At 48.8% G+C, this 27,201-nt stretch overlaps 1 protein-coding gene across 9 annotated transcripts in view; it reads left to right on the forward strand.

Annotated features, from left to right (window-relative positions):
• RALGAPA1 (Ral GTPase activating protein catalytic subunit alpha 1) overlaps positions 1 to 27,201 on the forward strand; it is a 775,068-nt gene that overhangs the window by 385,986 nt on the left and 361,881 nt on the right. For all 9 annotated transcript variants that reach the window (XM_086936929.1, XM_086936922.1, XM_086936927.1 and 6 more), the window contains 2 exons: positions 16,835 to 16,969; positions 19,295 to 19,478. In XM_086936929.1, the coding sequence (XP_086793055.1) occupies positions 16,835 to 16,969; positions 19,295 to 19,478 (319 nt within the window). The remainder of the gene's footprint in view (positions 1 to 16,834; positions 16,970 to 19,294; positions 19,479 to 27,201) is intronic.

Below are 27,201 nucleotides of genomic sequence, written 5' to 3' on the forward strand. Positions count from 1 at the left end.
TTGATCCTTAGAACCACTCTCAGAAAATCCAGAGTACCTTAGAGTGGGATCACACTGCCACCATAGGAGTGTCTCTAAGGGGTCTTCTTAAGCACACAAGTTTTCAAACTGTGGCTGAGGATCTTTGGACGGAGGGTGAAGGACAGAGACCACTCTTATCCCTGGAACTGCCATCCCAAGTCTTGGTTTTTGTTTGTTTTCCTCATTCCGTGTTAATAGCCCCAACCGAGAGACAACTTTTAACTGCACCAAGGCTGAATTCCGTTAAATATCTTGTATAAGCTACTTATGATTGAAACATTGCGATGAGCACGTAATACTGTCTTGTTCTTAGAATGAGTGTTGCAAAGTGACTTCTTTCTGGGCAGTCATCCCCAGTTTTTTCATCTTGGATTTTGAGTTAGGAGCAATGTGAGATTGTTTGCAGTAGGGCATGCAGGTACTGCTTTAAAAGTGGAAGGTTTGCCACCTGGAACGTTTACCCCATTGGTTAGGAAGCGTCTGAGTCACCCCCACCCACTAGCTGCTGCCAGGCATACATGTCACACCCCAGGACATCTCCTCAGAACACTTACTGGGCCTGCAGAGAATCATAAGAAGACTGACCCTTGCGTCTGTGACCCGAGAAGATCCCTGAAGCCCTGGACCTGTTCCTTTTGTACCCAGACAAAGACGTGACCTCCAAGGGTGAGATGGCTGACTTCTGTGTGGCTACAGGGACACAACAAGCTGTAAGAGGTCTTTTCCTGGGAGCTGACCAGTGACAATTGGACCTTGACTGGATTTGCTTGCGTGCCTCTTTCTAACATCCTGAGAGTCTCTACTTGTTTCTCTGGAGGTCCTGCCGGGCTTTAGAAGTGTACGCCTTTGGTTGTTTGGTCACCAGAATAAAACTTGAAAACTTTGGAAACTTTTCCTTTAGTGCTTCTTGGGACCTGTGGGAAAAAGTACGCAACCAGCAGTTCCACGGCGTTTGATTACATTTCAGCTTTGTCCCAGTCAAGGCTTCACTCCCCTCTGGGGAAAAAAAGACTAAATCTCATTCTTCTTTGTGATTTAAAAAATATGAATTGAGTCTCAAGTCTCCCAAGCACCAACGTGATCAACCTGCTTTAAGTATCCAGCCTTCTGTTCCATGGCGGCAGCTACAGTTTGAAAAGCGGCCCTCTCATGGAGGATTTTGTTTTCTCTATCTACTTTAGGACTTGGAAACTTTTTCGAGCCTTTTGACTTTCAGACTTTCACCAGGACCAATCCACTTGTATTTGATTGCGGACGACCTCAAATCGCACCGAGGTCCTTGTCTACCTCTTCCACAGACTGTCATTGCTGCTTTGTATGTGCCTGATGCTGTTTTCACCTAACCTGTAAAAATGAATATCTCTGGTTCCCCTTATTGGGTGTTGTCGTTTCGGTCATATTTTACTCATAAAAATGGTTGTGGGTTCTTATTGTGTTTTTGTGACTTTCTCTGCTATGTGTGTATTGCTTTAATCCTTTGCACATTGCCTTTGATTTAAGCCTGACTGCTTAGTGTCACATTGCCAGGGATTGAGCACACGTTTATTGAGCACTCCCTGTTATCCCTCCTTTTTCTCGCACTGCACCATTGAGCTCCCCGCCATGCTCTCCGTCCAGCCAAGGTCCAAAAGCGCCAAGATGCTCCCTGGTGTGAACGTTGCGCTATATAAAAACTATTTTCATTCATTCATTCATTCAATTTGTGTGACGACTTGCAGTTGGTGATCTCCTTGATCTTGGAACAAAGTTACTCCTAGATGAAAAGTTCCTTTTTGGCAAATTGAGAATATTTGAGAATGAATGTGTGTGATCAAGTGACAGATATAACTGCCAGAGTGGTGACTAGTCCCAGTTAGATGTTGAGGGCCGTCTCTGACTCTACATAGTACCCACCGGCCTGGGTATTGGAGAACTGTCTCAGAATTGAAAATGTCAATTGATACAGGATTCATGGAATAGAAATCGAAAGCCTCTGCTCACTGTGCATGCGGTGCTCGCCGCCAGGCTGCCTCCGTGCTTTTTGCTCTCCCCCCTTGAGGGCTCCTATGCTTCCTCCCTTATGGATGGTAATTGGGCATTCATTGACTGGAATCTGGCGAAGCATCATCAAAAAGCTTTATTCGAGGATTATACTCATAAAAGCACAACCCTACATTTAAAATACATCGTCAAAAATTGTTTCCTCATTAATACAGTAATTTTAAGAGAAATTGTGCAGACATAGACAATCGGAACAAATAAAAAAACAATATAAAACTTTGGTACATGATTACACAGATGACAGAGGGGATACCCCAATCAATGTACTCTAGAGAAGAGCCCTCCATCTGATAGACCATGCCCACCCCAGGTACTTGGCTGTTGCTAGGACTACAGGCATATGGGTGGAAGTGCAAATGATTCGTAAGGCCTCGACACCCCTGGATGTCCCTACATTTTTGCAAACCGGGACTAACCAGACTTTACTCGGGGTGGCATAAGCTTTGCACAAGAATAAAAAGTGGCCTATACTTTCATTTAATGCACCACAGGCTGGACAACATGAGGTGGAGGAACTCCTCCACCTACCTGTCAGTGATTTCAATGGCAGAGCACCTGATCTTAACTGGAAAAAAAGCTTCCTGTCCCCAGGGTTGGTTATGCTGTCCCAATAAGGTTTCAAAACTGGAGACAATTTGACTACCACAAAGCGCCCCGTCATGGAGTCGGATTTAGTTTTGTTCCAGACTCTTTCAGCTACTCGATCCCAGTATAGATCTTTAATCGTATTTTTACTTGGAAAGGGTTCCCCGGTTGGATTGTCCCATAAATTTGAGAGACCAAGATCGCCGAGAGCAGTCCTGAGATTTTTTAGCCAATCTATCTTATGAAAGGTATCAGCATTAATAATGGCTAAAAACCCCTCTGCATATTGCCGGATCTCCGGGGTAGTCCAGAGGCTTCTCCAATAGAGAATCGGGCGCAACCTCGCTAGGTCACTAACTGCTCTTCTCCCTAGATCAAGACCAAGGGGAATCAGTGGGGTGCTCTGCGGGAGTCCTGTGATTCCCCTAAAAAAACCTGTTCTCAGAGGTCTGCAAAGGGAGGAGCTTCCCAAAACCCCACAGCTCTGCCCCATAAAGAGCAGACCCAAGAGCCATGGCATCATATACTGCCAAAACGGGTTTTATTGGTTTGGACTTAGATTTTCTGTGTTCCACCCGAAGTGCCCCCGAGATCTGTTGGAGCCTCAAGACCGCCATTTCTATGTGCTGGGACCATCTCGAGTCGTTTGTTATCTGTATCCCAAGATAGGTAAATACAGTAACCACCTCTCGCTGACAGTTGTTCAAGAATATTTTTGGCCTGGGTCTACGTTTATGTGCAAAGGCCCTCAGCTTGGTCTTACCCACATTGACTTCCAGGCCATGCTCCCCGCAAAGAGTCGAAAATATTCAAAGCATACTACAGGCCGCCTGGAGTTTTGGATAGAATTAGCGTATCGTCGGCGAACATCAGGATCGGGGCCCTGAGGCCCGCCAACGAAGGCGTATCTACACTGGCGTCCAGCATTCGAGCCACTATCCCATTGATGAATAGAGAGAAAAGCAGGGCAGCCATTGCGCACCCCTGGCGCACTCCACGTTCAACCGGGAAGTCAACAGAGGATTCACCATTCATGCCCCCATTGGATTTTGGCGAAGTTGCACTCATGCAACCTCATTATTAGGGTAAGTAGCTCTGCCGAAGACCCATTGCGCTCAGAACTGCCCAGAGCTTTCTCCTTGGGACCAGGTCGAAGGCAGCCCGCAGGTCAACAAAAGCAACATACAGGCTGCCTTCGCCAAGCACCACCGTCCCCCACTGTAGCAGAGCAAAACGAAACTGTACTAGTGGCCCGCCGAAAACCAGCCTGGTAGGGGGACAGGGCATTGTTCTCGTCAACCCAATCCATCAATTTGTTAACCACCATCCTCCCTACCACTTTTTGGACAGTGGCGATCTAGCTTATCGGCCTGTAGTTAACCGGAAGAGACCGGTCCCCTTTTTTGTATATGGGTATGATGATCGCTCCCCTCCATAATTCCTGGACAGCCGATCCCTTCGCAATGGCATTTCCCAAAAGGAATATATATCTGGCCCACCTCGCCTTATCATTAATGAAAACATCAGATGGTACACCATCTAAACTCGAGGCCCTTCCCCCGGGGACAGTGCATAAAGCGTCTTCAGTTTCTTTAAGGGTGAATAAATTCCCAGTGGAATATACAGCTAAGATTGCTTCCACATCCTTATACTGTGCAGTCTCAGCATATTGGGGTTTGAAATGATCTACCCAAGCACCCTCAGGGACGTTGTTACCGGGTTTATCTGGAATTCCACCTCTACCCCATAAACAATATTCCAGAATAACCTAGAGTCCTTAGCCCCCGAGGCCTCCTTTAGTTCGGCCCATTGCTGTTCGGCCCATAGTTTTTTAGTTAGGGATAGGCTGGCCTTGTAGTGCTTTCTGGCGCCACTAATCGCTACCCTGTCCCTCTTCCGAATTGCTCTACCCAAACTTAACCTAGCTTCCCTACACTGGTGATTGTACCACTTGGCTAGTTTGGGTGGTTGTTTGCTATTTGACTTACGGGGCCGCAGCAAGTGAGGTTTTAAAAGGGAAAAGAGTTTGTCATGAATATCAGTTATTTCCCTAGACCCTGGGATTACTGGGGTTGCATCCTCCATAGCGGCGATTGCAATATCCACCTCAGAGATTATAAATGCCATGGATTCCACATTAGCCAATACACTCGGCCAGTTTAATCTACGCATGTTGTTAGTCATATCAGGCAACGGACCATCGGTCGATTGAAGATTCCATGTTGTGACCGACCACCAGTTATGGGCCATGCAGAGAGGATTGTGATCACTCTCCAATCTGCCCTTTATTTCCATGTCTCATACTAACTGCCACAGGTTCAGGCTACAAAGAACATAGTCTATCCGCCTTTGGCTACGACCATTGTCGAATGTGCAAGCACCTCCCCGGTCACTCTTCGTTCTCCCATTTAGGGCTCTCAGTCCCTGTTCCAGGCAGATGGCATTCAATCGTATTATGTCTTTTGTCCACCGTCTAACCGGGGCCAGATTTAGAGTTGAGACGCCCCATTGCGTATCTTCCTCTCGCCCCAAAGGATCGTCAGAGATATCTAGGGGTTCAAAAGTCCTGTTTAGATCGCCAGCAACTATAACTGTGTTGCCCAAGGACTGCTTTTCCAAAAGAGAGGGCAAGGCCTCTAGGATAGGTGACTTCCCTCTAGTACTGCCCCTGACATAGACGTTATAAATGTCTAGTCCTCCCCAGTGGTCTGATACCATTCTTATCATTTGGATATCATTGCAACCCGATTCCACCACTTTGATTGTTACGGGTAGGCCTTGACGTATCCAGATTGTTAGGCCCCCCATAGGTCGACCCTTGACACCTTTACTAGCCGGAATTGAGAAGTTTAAATAGCCAAGAAGGAATGTAGGATCACAAGCCCATGTCTCTTGGAATAGACATACATCAAAACCGTTGATGAAGTCTATCCAATTTTGGGATGTCAGCTTGCTACTCAGTCCCGCGATGTTCCATGAGAGCATCTTACCTGAACTGGAACCATCTATGGGAGCTGATCCTACAGGGGGGGCCCCAGAATGACTAGTTAGGATTCCTACGTACCCCTCCTCATCTAGGTTTTTGTCCTCGTTATTATACACAACCTCCTGGATATCAACAATGCTAGTTTCATTTAGATCCTCATTTTCTAATACCCCAGGAATTGATGCAGACTCCCCACACATTGCCTCTAAATTCATGATTTCCCGATTAGTACTAGTTTCATTTAGATCCTCATTTTCTAATACCCCAGGAGTTGATACAGACTCCCCACACACTGCCTCTAAATTCATACTTTCCCAGTTAATAATAGTATAATCTGAGTTAAATTCTTCATAGCCCGATCCCTGGAGATTGTTACCATTTTGTCAATCAACCCACCCCGGATCTGCCATCACTTCAAAACGGTTAAAGGTTGGTACATTATAATGGTTTCCCTGCTGGTAAGGTACAGTGAAAGGGTCAAACCCTGGAGAGGGGAAGTTATAATAACAACCTGCTTCTGGGGTTATGCCAAAATGAATACCTGGTGGTCTCGGGTAGAAGAAGGTTAGGTCGACTACACCAATTCCAGCACTGCTTGTGTCCAAATTCTGCTTCGTAATTAGACGTGCTACCCTGGGATCTTTAAAGTTAACAACTATACAATCCCCCTTCAAGCGCTTAGGTGTACAACCTACCCAACCTGTCCTTCTTACACCAATAATCAGCCCATCCACTTCCCTGGGCAGTGGTCTATTGGTCCTTAACCAGTGCATTGCCTTGTTTTTCAGCATCTGGAAGGATTCTCTCTGCCCAACCAACAATGGTGGTACGTTGGTGAGGATATTGACAAAGGGATAGGAGTCCGGAGGCAGATTCATGGGTGGTATCCTACGAGGCATTCTAGTAGGGATTGTGTTGGGCAGACTAGGGGCAGGAGCAGCAGGGCGGGTCGTTGGGTTATGCAGTGGGGCGCGGGGATTTTTCGGTCCAGGATTACCAGTTCTAGTTCTATCATTGGTACCTGTGACCACAGTATCTAGGCGCTTTTTAGGTTGGGAAGTATTGTCCCGTGAGTGGTCTGGTGGGTGGGAATTAATCTTAGGGATTTGCCCTGAAAGCCGGGGCCCCGTTGTAGTAATGGCAGCAGGGGGAAGAGGCTCTGTAGCAGGTACACTACTTGCCAACCCACTTATTTTAGTAGGATTATTCCTATCCCCCGTCCTAAGGTGGGTTCTGATTAGGGATTTAGTTGAGAAGAAGTTGTCTAGGGTAGCCTGCTCAAAGCAATCTAATCGATCAGCTAGCCTTTTGACTCGTTCTTCGATGGGAGTCAGTACAGACTTCATCAACTTATCCAGCTGCAGAAGCAAAGGTAAATCTAGAGATGAAGTCTCAACCGACCCTGTCACCGGAGGATCACTAGGGTTAGGTGCAGAGTTAACCGGGGTGACTCCATCCTTAACAACCTGAACCCCACCAAAGCCAACCCCATTAGCCTTACAAGGAGTTCCCAAGCCTATTCCAAGTTTCCTAATTTTCCTGGGATGTTTAGGAAGACAGCCCTTCCTCAGGGTAATGCGTCTTTTTCTTTTAATGCGAAGTTTATTAAAGACCGCATGGGGTGGCACACTCGATTGGGCAGTATTTTCCTCGCCAATAGGAGAATCAATTAATGTAGTAGGCGAAGTGGGAGGCAGGGTGGTCGAGACAACGACCGAGGGGATGTTAGTGGTCCTAACCTGCCTTCCGCCCCAGTCAAACTAGGTGACTGGGAAGAAGCATTGGGCTTTTCTACTACCACTGGCAGGGTTAAAGGTGGTGAGGAGGGAACCGATGGCAGAGAAGCCAAAGGTGGCCGTTTCTCCAAGGGAAGTTTGAGGAGTTCAATAGATTGCCTACGGGCTGGAGGGGACTCTGAACAGGGGTGGTTGAGAGGGAAGACATACTTAGCAGACAGTGACGCTTAGAAGGGGAAAGAAGACAATGTAAACCAGAGCAGGACCTCTCGAGGCACAGGGGCAGACTATAACAATGGTTCCTTGATTAAAATGGCTCGCTAGATAAAATGGTGTCCATGTGGCAATAAACAATGTCAGAGAGTGGGCCTACCCAGCCTCCTGCAGCCCCTGACGGCCACAGACGGCCCGCCCTTGTCCCGGGCTTCTCCCGGGACGCTCCCGCGCAGCGGTAGTGTGTCTTGTTCTTATTGGGTATAGACCACTCAGGGGGCGGGGCTAGCAGGGAGAGCGGGCCAGGTGTTTCAGATTGGCCAGCAGGGACTCCTGGGAGATGGAGTCCCCACGCTTGCTCGCAGCCCTGCTCTGCCCCTGAACACCCCGGTAGAGTTCGCAAATACCACCAAGTCCTCCACCTCGATGCGGGACCCGCGGAGCGGGTACCGCGAGTTGTAGAGTTGAATTCCAAAATCACAGGATTGTAGGTCCAAGGGCACACAGAGCAGCCCAGCAGGAAGGTTCGCAGCACAACACAATAACAAGGGATCTGGCAAAGCTTTAGTGCCTCCTTATTGGTTTTGTTGCCCATGTGTAGTAAACATAACAACTCGTCATTGTGAGAAGTTGGCCTGATATGATGTCCACTAGTTCTAGTGACCACCTTGTATCAGTCCAAACAACCCTTATGATGATTGGTTGTAAGTCAACCTTATAGACCAGCTATCCTAGGGGTAGCGTGGACAAAGCAGTCTTAGGCTAAACTCTGTAAAGGCATGTGAAGCAAGCTGTTTTACCATATACACTCTCCTTGAATACCAAATGAAAGGACACCACACAGATATATATAGAAAATATATATATTTATTTACTACAAGTATCCCCTATACTCTTTATGAGCACAGAAGCAAATGCGTTTAAACAAAACAGTGTTTAAATATACAAAAGTTGCACAATATGGATAGGCCATGGTGGCCACTCAAACCATATACTAAAATAGTGGTATAAGAACCACGTATCCGAAAGGAAGAAGGCCTAGGGCCTTGAGTCTAACAAAAGTTATTGACCAGGAGCCCCACGGAATGCGTGTGCAGTGCTGAAAGTTACATGCGGGCGCCCATAGACTTTCAATGGATGCGTAAAAGTCACTAAGTTAAAGAAAAGGGAACCTTCCGGATGACCTAGAACCTAGCAACTTGGAACTTAGACACTAGAGGTGTATTTCTACACAGGAGCACCGGAGTGCCAGAGTTACCTCACCCACAGGAAGCGGGTGCATATGTCTCAAAGTGTGTCGGGTTTCGTCGTGCTGGTCTATGGAGCCTGGAGATGAAGATGCTGCAGGCGGGTCGTCGAGGAGAGTTCCGGTGGATCCAAGGGTGGATATGAAGAAGTGAAGACCTGAAAGCAGAGGGGACAATGTTCAAAGTCACTAGCCAGTGACCGGCGAGGAACCAGGAAGGAACCAGGCGTTGTCGGGTGCAAACAGGTGAAGAAGTGTAGCTTGTCTCTGCAGCCACGTGGACACGAAGAGGTCGAGGACGTCCAGGAGTCGACCACGAGCTGTCCCACGCAGGCTCTAGCTGATGGCGGTGTCGGCGACTTGATTGAAGCAAACAGGGCTTGGCTAATGCAAGCCATGCAGGAGTTGAAGAAAGCTTGTTACTCGGACCAGCAAGGTCAGAGGGGCTGCTCATTTTTACAGGAGTGAGGGCCAGTCTGGAGCAACCAGACCAGCGGTGTTGATTGTAGATTTCGTCGCCAAGATGGCCACTAGCCAACGTACCAGTGACCGGGATGACGCATCGATTGGTAAAATGCAGAAGGGCCCCAAGCAGATCGTGGAGATGCTGGAGGGCAGCTTTTCGGTGCAGATGCTGCTCGGTGGTGGGGCTTCTCAAACCCCCAAGCACAGCGTTGAGGATGCCTTGGGGGCTGCGCAGTCAGCTTCTCATGGATCTTCCAAGATGGCCGGTCCCACGTCTCTCGGTGCCTCCATGGGTCTCTTCTTTTCAGGGACTGTGGATCGGGCTCTGAGATGTCTGGGAATCCAGGTCTTGTCGGGCTCTGGGCTCCGGCGGGAGGCGGCGGCGGCAAAGCAGACGTTGAGTTGCTGGATGGTGCCTGTATTCACAGGGTGGTCACTCCTTGGCCACAAGGGAGATGCTCTTCAGTTTTCTGTGCAGCAGAATGTCGAAGTCCAGTATTCTTCTTATTTTCAAGTCGAGTTCAGGATGATCTCAAGTCTTAGGACACAGCTCCTACTCTTAAACCAAATCTAGGGGCCGGATCACCTGCTAGGTCCCTCCTCTGGGTGGGACCAGGAAGTGGCATATGCACAGGGACACCTTGTGTGCCCCGGGCATGTCTCATTCTATTCAGCCCTCCCTAACCCATTACACAAAATCCTGTCTGGGGTGGTGCAAGCACCTCCCCTGACAGGAAACCCTTTGTCCAGGCCTCCCAAGCTGGAAGGACTCCCAGCAGCAGGAGGTCAGACTTGTGTCTGTGGTGACAGCATCCATTTTGTGATGCTGAGGCTCATGTTTAACTTTACCCGGGTTTCAGGTTAGGTACATGTCGTCTCCTTCTAGAAGGGTGGAATGCTACCCCCGTCGCCAGAACTGGCGAGGGGGTATTATTCCAAGTTGTATGACACCTTATTCGACATGTTTTGATAAAGCCAAACCAAAGATAGCATTTAACCGCGAGGTTCATAATGCACTTAAGAGTATGTCCTGAATCCTTCAGAAGCGGTCGCTGCTCCCTGTGGTATCGTAGTGCTTCACTGCCTCTCATTGCTCAGATTGATCTTTAATAGTTTGCATTGCTTAGATTGTTCTTGAAAGCTCGCTTTGCTCCTGCATTCATTAGTGCCTGCTTGATGTTAATTATTGTATCGTAGCGCTATTTTGCGAAAGCGCGCATTCACTAGCATTCAATTGTGCTTTGCTGCCTTTGCCTGTATTATTCTTTTGTGCCTGATTTTGCCGGTGCCACTGCCCACTACATAGCGCTTATTAGGTTGTGCCCCAATCCAGTTTTGCTTTTGGCTTGCAGCCATTTTGGTGTTTGTTGTTGTGCCTCCCTGCCCGGCTCTCCACCCCGCTCCCGCCTCCCAGCTGCTCCTCCCTCGCCCCTCCCCCCTCCCCCCTCCACCATCCACTTATGACAGATGCTTTTGCGGCCAGATTTCACGCGCAGCGGACGCGCCCTATGCGCGCCGAAGGTGCGCCAAAGGTTAGCGCGTCTGCGCCCGTCCGCGCCTGGACCTGGCCCAGCGCCAGACCCCCTGCCTCCCGCAAAATCCACTCCTCCCGCATAACGTACGACGCCGCAACCCTCTCAGCACTCAATCCTGGCAGACTCCAAAACTGCAACCTAGCCGCCCCAGGACAAACCCATGGACCCTTCACCTGCCACTCCTGCAAATTCGACTGCATCAGGACCCACGCCAAACCCACAGACTCCACACAGAACTCCGACACTAACCACCTGAATTGCATCCTACTCAACACCCGCTCGGTCCACAGACACGCCATTGAACTTTGGAACCTACTCGACACCACATCGCCGGACGTCGCCTTTCTTACCGAAACATGGATGAACGCCACTTCCACGCCCGACATCGCCATAGCCATCCCGAAAGAATACAAGATCATTCGAAAGGACCGCATCAACCAAACTGGAGGAGGCATCGCCATCGTCCACAAGAACACTATCCGCATCACAACCAATTCCGAGGACAACCTCACATCCGCCGAACACCTTCACTTCCAGATCCACACCGACCCCAAGACTACACTCAGAGGCACCCTCATCTACAGGCCACCAGGACCCCGCACACAATTCAGCGAAGACATCACTGACTTAATCAGCCCACACGCCCTCCCCTCCGAGGACTACATTCTACTGGGAGACCTCAACATCCACCTGGAAAAGAACAACAGCAACACCACCACCCTTCTGGACAACCTCGCCAATCTCGGACTCAAACTACTTGTTAACACCCCCACCCACTATGCCGGACACACGCTCGACCCAATCTTCACCTCCAGCAAGCACATCTCCTTCAACCACACCACAGCTCTCCATTGGACCGACCACAGCTGCGTTCACTTCAACTACAAAAAGACCACGACCCACAACCTCCCTCAACCAATTCCCCGAAGAAACTGGAACAAAATTACCACCGACCAGCTCTTCACATCGCTTCACAAAAACACTCCTGCCAAATCATCAGACCCAAACCAAGCAGCCATCAACCTCACACAATGGATCACCCACAGCGCCGACGAACTAGCACCCTTGAAAAACCATCAAATCAAGCAAGGTTGCAAAAAAAACCCCTGGTTCAACGATGACCTTAAGAAATCCAAGAAGTCCTGTCTTACCCTCGAGAAAGTCTGGAGAAAAAACCCAACCACTGATAACCTGGCCACCTTCAAGAACGCCACCCGCAAACACCACCAACTGATCCGATCCACCAAGAAATCAGCATTCAAGGATCGACTTGACAACAACGCCCATAACAGCAAAGAACTATTCAACATCGTCAAAGAATTTACCAACCCCACCGCCGGCACCAACGACATCACTCCATCTCAAGTCCTCTGCGACTCCCTAGCTTCATTCTTCCACAACAAAATCGTATACATACATAACCGCTTTGAAAACCAGCCCGGAGACCAGTCCAACACACCCACCACTGAACCAAAACCCCCCTCTAACAACCTTTGCGCCTGTAACCCAATCACCACCGAAGACACCATCCACCTGATGAACTCCATCCACTCAGGATCGCCAACCGACCCATGTCCCCACCACATCTTCAAAAAAGCAGACTCCATTATCGCACCCCATCGCCGAGACGTTATCAACTGCTCCCTCAACTCCGCGACCTTCCCGGAAAGCTGGAAACATGCCGAACTCAGCGCCCTTCTGAAGAAACCCACAGCAGACCCCACCGAACTTAAGAACTACCGTCCCATCTCGCTCCTCCCATTCCCTGCCAAAGTCATTGAGAAAGCCGTCAACAGTCAGCTCGCCGCCTTCCTCGAATCCAACAAATCCCTCGACCCCTCACAGAACGGCTTTCGAGCCAAACACAGCACCGAAACCGCCCTCATCGCAGCAACAGACGACATTCGAACACTACTGGACAACGGAGAAACAGTTACTACTTGACCTGTCCGCAGCCTTCGACACAGTCGGTCATAACACCCTTATACAACGCCTCAGCAACGTCGGAATACAAGGTAAAGCACTGGACTGGTTTATCTCGTTCCTCGCAGGAAGAACCCAGAGAGTCCGCCTCCCCCCTTTTAGATCAGAGGCCACTGAAGTCATTTGCGGCGTACCACAAGGATCATCACTCAGTCCCACCCTCTTCAACGTATACATGAGTCCCCTCGCATCCATGGCTCGCCAACACAACCTCAACATCATCTCCTACGCAGACGATACCCAGCTGATCCTCTCCCTCACCAAAGACCCAAACACCGCCAAGACCAACCTACACGAAGGGATCAAAGAAGTAGCCGAGTGGATGAAGAACAGCCGTTTAAAACTGAACTCGGACAAAACGGAAGTCCTCATCTTAGGATCATCCCCCTCTGCCTGGGACGACTCATGGTGGCCACTGGCCCTGGGAACCGCACCCACACCTACGGACCACGCACGTAACCTTGGCTTCATCCTAGACTCCTCCCTCTCGATGACCAGACAAGTCAACACCGTCTCTTCATCATGCTTCAACATCCTACGCATGCTCAAAAAAATCTTCTGTTGGATCCCCACCGAAACAAGAAAAACGGTCACCCACGCACTAGTCACAAGCCGACTGGACTACGGAAACACCCTTTACGCTGGAACTACAGCCAAACTACAGAAAAAACTCCAACGCATCCAAAACGCCTCAGCCAGACTCATACTAGACATCCCCCGCCAAGCTCACATTTCCAACCACCTGAAAGACCTCCACTGGCTCCCCATCAACAAGAGAATAACGTTCCGTCTCCTCACCCACGCACACAAAGCCATCTACGATCTAGGACCTGAATGCCTCAACACGCGCCTGTCCGTTTACACCCCCACCCGCCAACTACGTTCGTCCAATCAAGCCCTCGCCGCAATTCCGCGCTTCCATAGATCCACCATGGGGGGGAAGATCCTTCTACTTAGCGGCCAAAACCTGGAACTCTCTCCCCACCCACCTCCGCCTTACACAAAACCACCTCTCCTTCAGAAAGCAACTAAAACTTGGATATTTGATAAATAAAGGACCCCCCCCCCCCTCTCCCCCAAGCGCCTTGAGACCCTCTGGGTGAGTAGTGCGCTATACAAATTACTGAACTTGAACTTGGCAATATCATGAAACAGCTAAAGGACGTTGTTCCGAAAGCTGCAGACCGGCTCAGCTCATGCCAGAGCACAATCTCACATGAAACCAAGCACTCTGCCTCCAGGATTGATGAGGGCTGCCATACGAGTAACTTATAGGTTACCATGTGTCCATATATGTTAGATATAGATATACTATATCTAAGTAAGAGGTGATTACACGAACGTACCCCAGCTGAGTGAACAGCTAGTTGTGTCAAATAGCTAGGCCAGGCCAGGGGTGGCACAATACATGCTGCAGCCCCTGGTAGGCCTGGGTTGCACCTATGCCCTGGGTACCTAGGGTACACTTGTACAGGGACTCATAAGGTGAACCAGTTCCAATTGGTAATGCACCTAAAGTGCATTGGAGTCCATTTTAAGGAGAGAGCAGATAGACTGGGGCCCTGAATAGCAGGATCCCAGGCCAACTAAGTCAAAAACCAGCTAAACACTAGGCAAAAAGTTGGGGGCAACCATAGTCAGATATCCACCTTCCTACAGTCATGGCACCAAAACTCCTCGTCAGAGTATGGCCCCCAGCTCCAAACAGGGCTAGGAGTGTGCATTGGTCATTCAGTGAGTGGAGTCTTATTAAGCTTGTGTACCTTTTCATTGGTTGTGCTAGCCATACATACAAAATAGCTGTGGTGCCTGTCCTTGTGTTCTTTAGTCCTTTAGCATTCCCTGACCCTTGTTTCATAGGTGCTGGTGTGGCAGGTTACCCCTTCCATCTGGCCAGACACGGCTACAGCCACTCCCAGCTTCTGGGGACCCTCCTTTTTTCCTGTCCGTTTGTGCTGCACGGGTGGCCAGGCATGTCAGTGAGTGTGTAAATGTGAGCATAACAAAACCGATGGCTTATGTGTCTGTGCCAATAGGCTAACGTGGAGTATCACTGTGCGCCACATACAAGAACAGTCACCCTGGGGTGTCTGAGTGTCCTGCATGGTCTGGTCTAGGAGCCTCTTTATGTGCTGGATGGATTGGTCTGGTAGTATCTGGATGTGCCGTATATTTTGGCCTAGGGTGGCCTGGGCTGCGTGGACTGGTGTTAGGTGTCAGTTTATGCCTCGTGGCCTGGCCTGTGGTGTCAATTTGTGTACTATGGCCTGGCCTGTGGTGTCAGTTTGTGCCCCATGGCCTGGCCTGTGGTGTCAGATTGTGCTCCATGGCCTGGCCTGTGGTGTCAGTTTGTGCCCCATGACCTGGCCTGTGGTGTCAATTTGTGTCCTATGGCCTGGCCTGTGGTGTCAGTTTGTGCCCCATGGCCTGGCCTGTGGTGTCAGTTTGTGCCCCATGACCTGGCCAGTGGTGTCAATTTGTGTCCTATGGCCTGGCCTGTGGTGTCAGTTTGTGCCCCATGGCCTGGCCTGTGGTGTCAGATTGTGCTCCATGGCCTGGCCTGTGGTGTCAGTTTGTGCCCCATGACCTGGCCTGTGGTGTCAATTTGTGTCCTATGGCCTGGCCTGTGGTGTCAGTTTGTGCCCCATGGCCTGGCCTGTGGTGTCAGTTTGTGCCCAATGACCTGGCCTGTGGTGTCAATTTGTGTCCTATGGCCTGGCCTGTGGTGACAGTTTGTGCCCCATGACCTGGCCTGTGGTGTCAATGTGTGCCCCATGACCTGGCCTGTGGTGTCAATTTGTGCCCCATGGCCTGGCCTGTGGTGTCAGATTGTGCTCCATGGCCTGGCCTGTGGTGTCAGATTGTGCCCCATGGCCTGGCCTGTGGTGTCAGTTTGTGTCCCATGGCCTGCCCTGTGGTGTCAGATTGTGGTCCAAGGCCTGGCCTGTGGTGTCAGATTGTGCCCCATAGCCTGGCCTGTGGTGTCAGATTGTGCTCCATGGCCTGGCCTGTGGTGTCCGATTGTGCCCCATGGCTTGGCCTGTGGTGACAGTTTGTGCCCCATGGCTTGGCCTGTGGTGTCAGTTTGTGCCCCATGGCCTGGCCTGTGGTGTCAGTTTGTGCCCCATGGCCTGGCCTGTGGTGTCAGAATGTGCCCCATGGCCTGGCCTGTGGGGTCAGTTTGTGCCCCATGGCCTGGCCTGTGGTGTGCCCCATGGCCTGGCCTGTGGTGTCAGTTTGTGCCCCATGGCCTGGCCTGTGGTGTCAGTTTGTGCCCCATGGCCTGTGGTGTCAGTTTATGCCCCATGGCTTGGCCTGTGGTGTAGATTGTGCCCCATGGCCTGGCCTGTGGTGTCAGTTTGTGCCCCATGGCCTGGCCTGTGGTGTCAGTTTGTGCCCCATGGCCTGGCCTGTGGGGTCAGTTTGTGCCCCATGGCCTGGCCTGTGGTGTCAGTTTGTGCCCCATGGCCTGGCCTGTGGTGTGCCCCATGGCCTGGCCTGTGGTGTCAGTTTGTGCCCCATGGCCTGGCCTGTGGTGACAGTTTGTGCCCCATGGCCTGGCCTGTGGTGTCAGTTTGTGCCCCATGGCCTGGCCTGTGGTGTCAGTTTGTGCCCCATGGCCTGGCCTGTGGTGTCAGTTTGTGCCCCATGGCCTGGCCTGTGGTGTCAGTTTGTGCCCCATGGCCTGGCCTGTGGTGACAGTTTGTGCCCCATGGCCTGGCCTGTGGTGTCAGTTTGTGCCCCATGGCCTGGCCTGTGGTGTCAGAATGTGCCCCATGGCCTGGCCTGTGGGGTCAGTTTGTGCCCCATGGCCTGGCCTGTGGTGTCAGTTTGTGTCCTATGGCCTGGCCTGTGGTGTCAGTTTGTGCCCCAATGCCTGGCCTGTGGTGTCAGTTTGTGCCCCATGGCCTGGCCTGTGGTGTCAGTTTGTGTCCCACATGCCAGTCTGGGGTCAGTTATTTCCCATTGGCTGCTCTGGGGATGAAGCTCCCTTGGTGACGTCTCATGTTTCTATCGGTTTCAGTTAGTGGTCTCGTTGCTGCTCTGTCTTCTGGACTGGATCATGGCGCTGCCCCTGAAGACCTTACTGAAGTCGGTGCATGTCGCTGGAGCGGAGAATGACAAGCGCGACAATTCAGTGCTCAACAGTGCATACAAGGTAATCTTGTTTAAAGGTCCGTACTCTGACTGGCGCACAGTACATTTCTTCACTAATGGTAATTTCTCTTTCACTGAATTTCTGTACCCTCCCCTACCCAAATCCAAATCCCCCCCCCCCCCCCCCTGAATTCACATCTGCTAACCTCCAAAATCTAAGCCCTTCTCCTGTCCAAGGCAAATGTCCCTCACCCGCTTCACCTGCTGGCTCATGTCTCCACCACTTGTACTCTTTACGACCTTCCTTCATTAATTCATAGAATCTTCTAAACTCAGGTTCTCTGCCCTCCTCTCTACGACGTCTACCTCCTCCACTGGCTTTGTGCACCTCGATCACCCATCAGCTTATGTCACCTCCTCTGCCATTCTTTACCCTCAACAACACCGGGCTCTTGTCTCCTCCTCTGGCACCCTCTTCACACATGGACTCGCATCATGGGCTCTGTGCCCTCCTGCTCTCCATGGTGTATGTCTTTTCCTCTGGTGATAGGTGCCCCTGCTACCTGTAGGCTCATGACCATTAAACTCCGTATTTGTGCATTCCCAAGAAACATGCCCTCACTGGCTCCTTGCCTTCTTACGGGGATTGTTTCCCCTTCACTTGCATCATGTCCCTTCACCTCTTTGGTGCCAAATTTCTCTTTCTGGTGTTCTGACCCATCATGTTTCCTTCTGTGCTCCTTTGTGCCTCTGCCCCAGGGCATATGTGCCCTATTCTGTTCCTCATCCAGCCCATGTTTCTTTCACTTGCTCTCTGTGCCACCTTAGGCATGAGATTGTGTCCTACAATCTTAAGCTCAGTGTTTCTTCCTTTCTGAGATGCATGTCTCTCGTTCTTGCACTCGTGCCCCTTCACCCATGTGATGATATTCTTTAAACTTAAACTCAGTGTTTCTCCTTTTCTAAGACCCACATCTCTTTCCCTGGCAGTCTGTGCCCACTTTGCCTCCTGGCTCTCATGTCCCTGCTCTGATGATCGTACCCTCTCCCAGAGTTCATGTTCTCTTCCCAGTGCCTTTTGTTTCTGCTCATTTCTTCCTAAAGCTTCATATATCTTTCTCTGTTGTTCTCTGTATTCCTCTCCCACCTGATGCTCCCTTTTTTTTTTTTTTAATTTTATTGTTGTTGCGTTTTCATACACTTTCATATGATTAATGAACAGTAAACATCGCCCTCTGCAGTTAAATTACATTGTACATTTCATGGCATACACAACAATTATCTAACCGCGTAGAAACTTACACTACGACAGGTAACATTACTTTCTTAGCATCCCTCCCATAACCAACATCATCATTTATTCATAACCATAGTCCAGTCTATTCAGCCCTTCCTATATTCACGGGCTAGCTTCAGGGGTTGAGGCCGTTTGTGGAGGCTCACATATATTCCCCCTGAATTCGTTCCATTTTCCCCATATTCAGGACCATTTTTTGGGACATCCCCTGTGGGTGTAGACCGCCCTCTCAGCCACCATTGCGACATCCATGTCCCTTTCACACTGTTGATGCGTAGGTAACACCCCTGAGCCCCAGTTCTTAGCTATATTTTGCTTGGCGATCGTCGTCCCGAGCGTGGCCCAGTGATGCTCCCTTCTTTAAGACCGATATATCTTTCTCTGTTATCTGCCTTTGTCTGCCATGTGAAGGTCCCTTCCTTAAGGTTCATATATCTTTCTCTGTTGGTCTGAGACTTTCGCTCCCAGCTGATAGTCCCCTCACTTGTGCTGTTTGAATTCAATGGCCCCAGGAGATTTGGTTCATTTTCCTCCATCCGACCCTCACAAGCCCAGTGGTTTGACTCCCATTGGTTTAAGTCCCTTGCTCATCACAACCCCCATCCACTCTGCCTTTTACTGGTGATCAGACCCTTAAGGGTTAATGTTTCCTTCACTTTGTCTCTTAATTTGACGCTTTGCTCTGACTCCCATCCACCCCTTCAAATCTTGCCTGGATAAGTGCCCTTTTGGCTGGTCTTCTGCGCCTCCTCACATAACCCCTTCAGGGCTCTGGTCCCCTTTGCTGGTTCCCAATGGCCCACTACACCTGTTGATTGCTCGGTCCTGTTTGTCATCCTGGTTCCTCTGTTGGCGTGGCTTGCTTCTAAATTGAATTCTATGCTGCTTTTCAATGTCTTCCTGCTATAACCGTCCCCTTCGCTTCCCCTGGTTGGAGCTCTGTGCTTCTAGACTTGTCTATAAGACTCATTCCTTTCCTTCACTCTGCAGTTCCCCTCAGATGCTCCAGTTCATCCCCAGATTCCTGGTTTGAAGCCATGGGTTTGTATTGCAGGTTCTTCACGGGTGTGTGTTGGGTTTGTGTTGCAGGTTCTTCACGGGTGTGTGTACGGAGCGCAGCACTTCAGTAACCCTCGTTACTTCCCTCTCAGCCTGTCCGACCTGGCCTCGGTGGACTATGATCCATTCATGCACCTGGAGAGCTTGAAGGAGCCGGAGCCGCTCCACTCGCCCGACTCTGAGCGGTCCTCCAAGCTGCAGCCGGTCACTGAGGGTGAGTACAGGAAATGACTGATGGACTGTTGAGTGCATCACCAAGAGTAGAGGCTATCACTGAGGGTGAGTATAGGAAGGGACTGATGGACTGTTGAGTGCATCACCAAGAGTAGAGGCTATCACTGAGGGTGAGTATAGGAAGGGACTGATGGACTGTTGAGTGCATCACCAAGGGTAGAGGCTATCACTGAGGGTGAGTATAGGAAGGGACTGATGGACTGTTGAGTGCATCACCAAGGGTAGAGGCTATCACTGAGGGTGAGTATAGGAAGGGACTGATGGACTGTTGAGTGCATCACCAAGAGTAGAGGCTATCACTGAGGGTGAGTATAGGAAGGGACTGATGGACTGTTGAGTGCATCACCAAGAGTAGAGGTGCGTGTAGATGGGCTGTGAAGGCGGTCACCAAGGGTTTGGCCTGATGCAGTTACTGATGGGAGATGCAATTGTAATGTGTCAGGGAGGGAACATTTAAATGTCCTTGAACTGTAGAGTCTGTAAATTAGGGTAGATAGAGGCTGTCACTGCCAGTAGGTATAGGCTGTCACTGAGGGTATATAGTCCCTCACTGACGGTAGGTAGAGGCCACCACTGACTGAAAAAAGCTGCCCGTCACTGCAGATATTCAGATGCATCACTCAGCGTAGGTAGAGACCATCACTGTGGGTAGTCGAGCCGTCACTGACAGAAGGTAGAGGCTGTCACGGACAGTGGGTAAAGGCTGTCACTGACGAGAGGGAGCGGCTGTCCCCATGGTTAGGAAGAAGATGCTACTTGCGGGTAGGTAGAGACTGTCACTGGGGGAATATAGAGGTGGTTTGCAGCGTGAATCTTTACTGGATTCACATGCTGTACATTATTCCGTCATCTAGTGATTGCGTCTGGAATTGTTGTATTTATTCTTTTTTTGTTGTTGGTGGGCGTCGACATACCACCATTTGGTGTCCTCTTGTGACGTCGACAGGCTTCATACGGAAGCTCACACCTTTGGTTGCCATCTTCAGATTCTTTTTTTCTACCTTTGGGTCTGGATTGATACGGAAGGAGCTCCTGAGATTTTGAGAGAAGAAACAACGAAAATTAGGGAAAAAACTTCTATAGGACAGCGGTACAAGTCTTTGACGTTCCGGACTTCAATTCAAACAGCTGGAGACTGCCGGAAGGTGAAAACATCAAATCTTCAGCGGAAAGCAGAGAATGCGCGTGCAGGGGGCTTTCTGTGTGCGGTAATGGGAAAGACACCTTTCAAGTTCTGCAAGAATTGTCATCACAAGTACGCTCAAAAGGATCAGCAACCGGTCTGCAACCTTTGTCTTCCGCTGGATCACCAAAGTGACAACTGCAACGTGTGCTCCGCCTTCACCCCAAAGACGTTGCGGGTGAGAGACAGACAGAGAAGAGCCAACTAAAACATGCAAGACCAAGGCCCACCACCACCACTTCGAGACCTGTGAGGAGGGCAGCGTCGCTGAAGGGCCAGAAGGCGATGAGGACAGACGTTCCAGTCGTTGAGGTCGAGAAGAAGACTTCAAAGGAGGTAAGCGAACAGTCAACCTCGAAAAGACTAGACGAGTCCCGAAAAACTGACTCTAGATTCACAAAAGGAGCCTCGTGTCGAAGCACTAGTCGACCGCAGTTGTGTCCAAAGGCACACTTTCTGCTGGATCCTTGGACAAGGGGTTCGTGCCGGCGAATACCCTCGAAAGATCGAAGACGTTGAAAGATGGTCTCGAAAAAGTCGATTCGGCGTCGACAAAGGAGAGGTCAAAACATGCATTGATGGCCGGATCGGCATCAGCAAGCACGAAAAGGAATGCCGAAGATCTCAACGCTGAAACTCACGTGGCCGAGATAGAAAAGAAGAGAAAGAGGCTGGAAGCCTAAATGGCAGCTATTTTACTGCACAAAAAAAGAATTTGATGAAAGCTTGAAGCAATTCAAGATGCCGCCGAAAAGTTCAATGGAAGGGGAGAAGGTCATCGGGGAATTGTAGCTAACGACACCCGAACTGCTTGAAGAAGAATTCTTCCAAGAAGAGGGGGAAGACGAGAAACACATGTTTGTGGGTTTGGCGAACTCAGAGGTTCAAGAGGACCTGCTATGGCAAGATCTTGATGCCGATTCACCAGAAGAGGCTGTTGATACATATCCTTCAAGGTCCTCAACACTAGGTGGCATTGGGATGTACAATCAGGTCATTAAAAAGGAAGATGAAACTTGTGGAGTGCAGCTGGACCAAGAAAAACCCCAATCCTGTTTTCTGTTAGAGACTTTAATGTCTACATAACCAAGGAACCAATTCCTTCCAATGCTGCCAAGTGTATTGGATCAGGGAAAAGAGGCCTTTAAGGAGCCGACAACATTCAGGGCAGTCACACCAAGAGCAGAAAAGAAATGCAAACATTCCTCAAAGTACCCTATATACACCAGAGGGTCTGTACCAGCCGGCTCTGTTATTACTTCCACAGCTACGAAACGAGCTAATGTACTAACCACCGTAGGTCCACCCCAGACAAAGAAAGCAAGTGGGACAGACCTTGCAGGACGGAAGGTGGAAAGAAGTGCAGCGAATCAATGGTGCATAGCTAATTCTAATGCATTACTGAACAGACATGCACACCAACATTGGGAGGAAGAAGGAGACCTACTTCAGAACCTACCAGAACAGTTCCAAAGAAGGGCTAGCCACTTAGTGGAAGAAGGTAAAAATATTGCGAACACATGTTTAAAGTCAGCCCTAGATGCAGCAGAGACATCAAGCAGACAAATGATTCGGGTTACCTGATCCGTTATTGTAAAGGTTGCAACATGTGGTATTAGTTATTTTCTCTTTCCTAATAGAAATAGGAAGTCTTATTAAACCTGTCTGTACTTCACAACACTAAACCTCAAATAATACTCAAATCTGGCAATTGAAAGTCCTTTATTCACATCTCCATGCTAAGAATATGAACAATAATAACATGCACACTGCACAACAAGATGAAAACCAACTACATATCTAATTAACTCAAAATTTGAGCACTCCATAGCTGTGTTTTCACTCGGTTTAACTTCCATGTTGTCGTTAGAGCAATGTATAGATTTAAGTTACCATCCCAAGGTAATGAGCTTTAAAAGTATGTAATAAATTATTGGTTTTTATAAAAATGGACGTATAAAACTTAAAATACTTTCCCTTGAATATTTTAATCTTTGTTAAAATATACACTTTCCTTATCAAACCTATTTAATCTATGACTTGTGAAATAGGGCAGTATAGGTCTGTTGAGATGCAAACAATTTAGCCATTAGGGTATTTATAAATCTACCTTCGTGTTATTTTCCCATGGTGGCTTGTGAAGATGGCATGTGGGCCAAACCCAAAAATAATAAAAAATAAAAGTAGTAAAACATTTATTCATAGTTTCCTCTTGAATCGCATATCCTTTTCAATGCAAGTGATATAAAAATGAAGAAAAATATAGCTGAATAAACCAAAGGAAGCTCTTTATTATTTATGGCTATCTCTGGTTTACTGTGGTGCAATGGACTACAGCTAGTAAGTAAAATACTGTAGCCTTCTGAGACCTAAACGGTTTGCTTATGCCTTTCCCTTGGAGAAGCAGGTCAGCGCTGGGATGCTCTCCCGAGTTACTACGCGCTTTACAAAAACCATTAAATAAATAAATAAATCGGCATCACTGAAGGAAGACACATGGCTGCGAATCTCAGAGTTCAAACCAGAAGTGCAAAAAACATAATAAACTCACAGTTCAATGGTGAAAAACTGTTCAGAAGTATCATGAGCGACAAACTAAACCAATTAAAGAAGGATACAAAACGGGAAGGTCGATGGGCGGCCTACAATTTAGAGGCATGCTCTCAAGAAGACCAGTAGGTAGACGTAACTGCCAACCTACTACCCCGCATCAGACATATCGGCAAACCTACCAAGGAGCAAGACAGGGTCAACAGCAAGGGCAGAACTGGCAGTATCAGCAAGGAAGGCAATCATTTCGAGGCCGCCCCCGTGGCAGAGGCCGGCCGCAAAGAGGCGGACCACAAACCACAACTAAGAGACTGCATTCCAAAGCTTGCACACTCGCCGAAAACACGGCTGAGTGTGCCCACAAGGACTCAGCCTATACAAAAACAACATCCTGCAAGTTCACAGTTCCTTCAGCTCACTACACCCGTGGAAGGCAGACTCAAATATTTCCTTAAAAAATGAAAGGACATCACTTCAGACAAATGGATATAAGCATAATACAGTACGGTTACTGCATTGAGCTAAGCAAGCAACCTCCAAACAAGAGACCAAACAAAAAGATATATTAAAAAAAGGGAATTATCTCAACTAATCTAAGAGGTGCAGGAACTTCAATGAAAACATGCAATAGAGCATGCGCTATACAAGGAAAGGAGCAACAGCATTTACTCCACGTACTTCCTAATTCCAGAAGTAGGCGGGACATTACGCCCAATATTAGACCTAAGGTTTCTAAACCAAGTCATAAAAACACAAAGATTCAAAATGAGTTTGCTGCAGGAGGTGATGCCCCATTGCAAAAAGGAGATTACATAGCTACCATAGACTTAAAAGAGGCATACTTACACATTCCTTTGAACAGGAGACACAAAAACCTATTAAGATTTGTGATCAACTAAACGAAATACCGATTCAAAGTGCTGTCATTCGGCCTAAAATCAGCACCAAGAGTGTTCACAAAGTGCCTGGCAGCAGTAGCCGCTCTCCAAAAGCAATGGTCACAAGCAACGGGAAGTTGGGAGGATCTAGTGGTTGTCACACAGACAGTTCATCAGGAGATAGCATGATGGAACAAAGCAAACATAGCACAGGCAGACCTTTCACACAACCAACCCCCAACAGTGACCATAACAACAAATGCTTCCAGGTAGGATGGGGCGCAAACATGAACAACCTCAAAGCACGGGGATTGTGGACACAGCAGGATGCAGTGAACACATCAAAATCTTGGAGTTAAAGACATTGCTCCTAGCCTTAAAAGCCTTTCAGAAAGAGCTCTACGGAAAGAAGGTGTTGATAAAAAAGACAACTCAACCACCGTGTTTTACGTAAACAAACAAGGAGGAACTCAGTCTATAGCACTCTCAACTATAGATCAAAACATTTGGAGATGGGCAGTTCCAAAGAACATAGACATAATAGCAATACACCTACCAGGAAGGGACAATGTGGAAGCAGGAATAGAAAAGGATAACCTCCGACAAACGGGTGCTAAACACGTTGCGACATGGATAGTATAGAGATCTAGAGAAGACATCTCCCAAAATACTAACAAATAGACTAGAACACAAACAGAATCATCTCTGGTCTCTAAAATAAGTAGAGGACCTGTTAAAAGGGGGAAATAGAGGAATAAGTACAAGCAAGGCTTTCACTCACATACTTCCCCATACCAAGAAAAGGCTTAACATTAAGACTAATCATTGATTAGAGATTTTCAAACAAATTTGTAACAACATAAATTCAGGATAACAACACATACGAACTGATTGTAATGGTGGAACAGGCAGACTACACGGCAACCACTGATTTTTGAAAAAGCTTCTCCTTCCATGTGCTTACTATAAAAACAGAAATATCTCTGATTTTTCCTAGCGCAAACAGTAAAAGTGTTACCCGTTGGCAAAAGTAGGTGCGAATAGTGTTCGCAAAAGTAGGTGCGAAGAGTGTTCACAAAAGTTTTAACAATAGTTCCAGCACACCTGAGGATGCAGGGGATACACATTTACCCCTACCTTTACTGGTTGATAAAGGCAAACTCTTTACTCAGTGAGAGTAACGCATTCAACAGGTTATACAAGCCCTGTTCCCCCCCCAGATTTCTTCATCACCTGGGAGAACTTTCTTCAGAGCAGACCTGAGCTGGTTGAGGGCCAAGACATTCCCATTACGGAAGAAGATACTGCCACTGGATGAAGAGCGTCCTCCACTTCTGCTTCGGTGGATGCAGTGAGTGTGGGCATGTGAAAGGAAGGCGGAGCGTAGTCTTCTTGATGGCTGGTGGAAGTTCAGGCGGTGGTTAATGTAGGCGGGTTCTTGGTTGTGTAGAGCCTTGTGTGCGTGGGTCAGCAGCTTGAATTGGCATTTCTTCTGTACGGGGAGCCAGAGGAGTTTCCCAAGGTGAGTTGTGATGTAGGTTTGTCGGGGAAGGCAGAGGATGAGTCTGGCTGTGGCGTTCTATATCGTCTGAAGTTTCTTTAGAGGGTGTGTGGCAATTCCTACGGAGAGGGCATTGCAATAGTCCAGTTGGCTAGTGATGAGGGCTTGTCACTGTGCGTCTCGCGTGTAGGAGTAGCCACTTGAAGGTCTTTTGTAGCTTGCGCAGAGTGAGGAAGCAAGTGGAGGAGACTGCGTTGATGTGTGAATTCATGGTGAGCTTTGTCAATGATTCCAAGGTTTCTGGCATGTTGGAGGTGGTGGGTTTGGGTCCCAGATCTGTTGGCCACCAGGAGTCCTTCCATGTGTGGTTGCTATTGCCTAAGATTAGTACTTCTGTCATGCCTGTGTTTAGCTGCATGCAGTTGTTCTTCATCCATTCGGTGTCATGCATCTGTGGAAGTTGGTTCTGGTGGTGGTGGGGTCTTCAGTGAGTGAGAGGATTTATTTATTTATTTATTTTATTTTATATTCTTATAAAGCGCCAGACTAGACCCCCGAAGGGGTATCTCCGCGCTATTGCTGTACCACGAGAGTGTGCTAAATCCGAGTGTGTATCTGATATAGGGTGCAGAAACTGGAAGGCAGTTATTTGTCAGGATACAAATACGTTTTTAGAGTCTTTCGGAAACTCAGATGACTGGGAATTGATCTGAGTTCTGCCGGCAAAGAATTCCAGAGTGCTGGTCCGGCATAAGCTAACGCCCGGCCACCTTGTCTGGCCTTTTTTACTCTTGGTGTCTGCAAGAGCTGCTGATGACTGGAGCGCAGAGGTCGCCCAGGGATGTAGGACTGAAAGATCTTGGCCATGTATTTAGGGCCCTCTCCTATCATGCTCTTATGTATGGTGCATAAACTTTTGAATTGGACTCGCTTCCTCACTGGGAGCCAGTGGAGTCTCAGCAGCAGGGGATTAGAAGGGGTCCTTGCTGGAGCGTTCAGGACAATCCTTGCTGCTGTATTTTGGATTACTTGCAGTTTACTGAGCTGCTCCTCGTTTGCTCCGAGGAGCAGCCCATTGCAGTAATCCACCCTGCTGATGACCAGAGCCTGCACCAGCGTTTTTCTGTGGTGGTCTGGTATGTAGGGGAAGACTCGTCTCAACATCCCAATAGCCCGGAAGCAGGTGCCAGCAACCTGATTAACATGTCCCTTAAAGGTAAGTTGCTGATCGAAGAGCACTCCCAGGTTCCTAACAGAGCTCTTAGGGGTGGGGACAGGACCTAGCTCCACGGGCCACCAGTCGGATGACCAATATGTTGCCGCTTGTCCAAAACACATGACCTCCGTTTTCCCCACATTACACTGCAGACAGTTAGTTGACATCCAGTCTGCAATGGCTCTCATGCCATCTGCAAAAGATCTTTTTATTGCAGATGTGAGAGTTTTGAAAGGGAAAAGGAGTTGGGTGTCGTCGGCATACGACACCGGGGTGAACCCGAAAGATCTAGCTAAGTTGGCTAGGGGTGCCACATACACATTGAATAGTGTAGGACTAAGGCATGAGCCTTGTGGCACTCCCTTATTGAGCTCC

Source organism: Lissotriton vulgaris, chromosome 9 (genome assembly GCF_964263255.1).
Source record: "Lissotriton vulgaris chromosome 9, aLisVul1.2, whole genome shotgun sequence".
Taxonomy (NCBI): Eukaryota; Metazoa; Chordata; class Amphibia; order Caudata; family Salamandridae; genus Lissotriton; species Lissotriton vulgaris.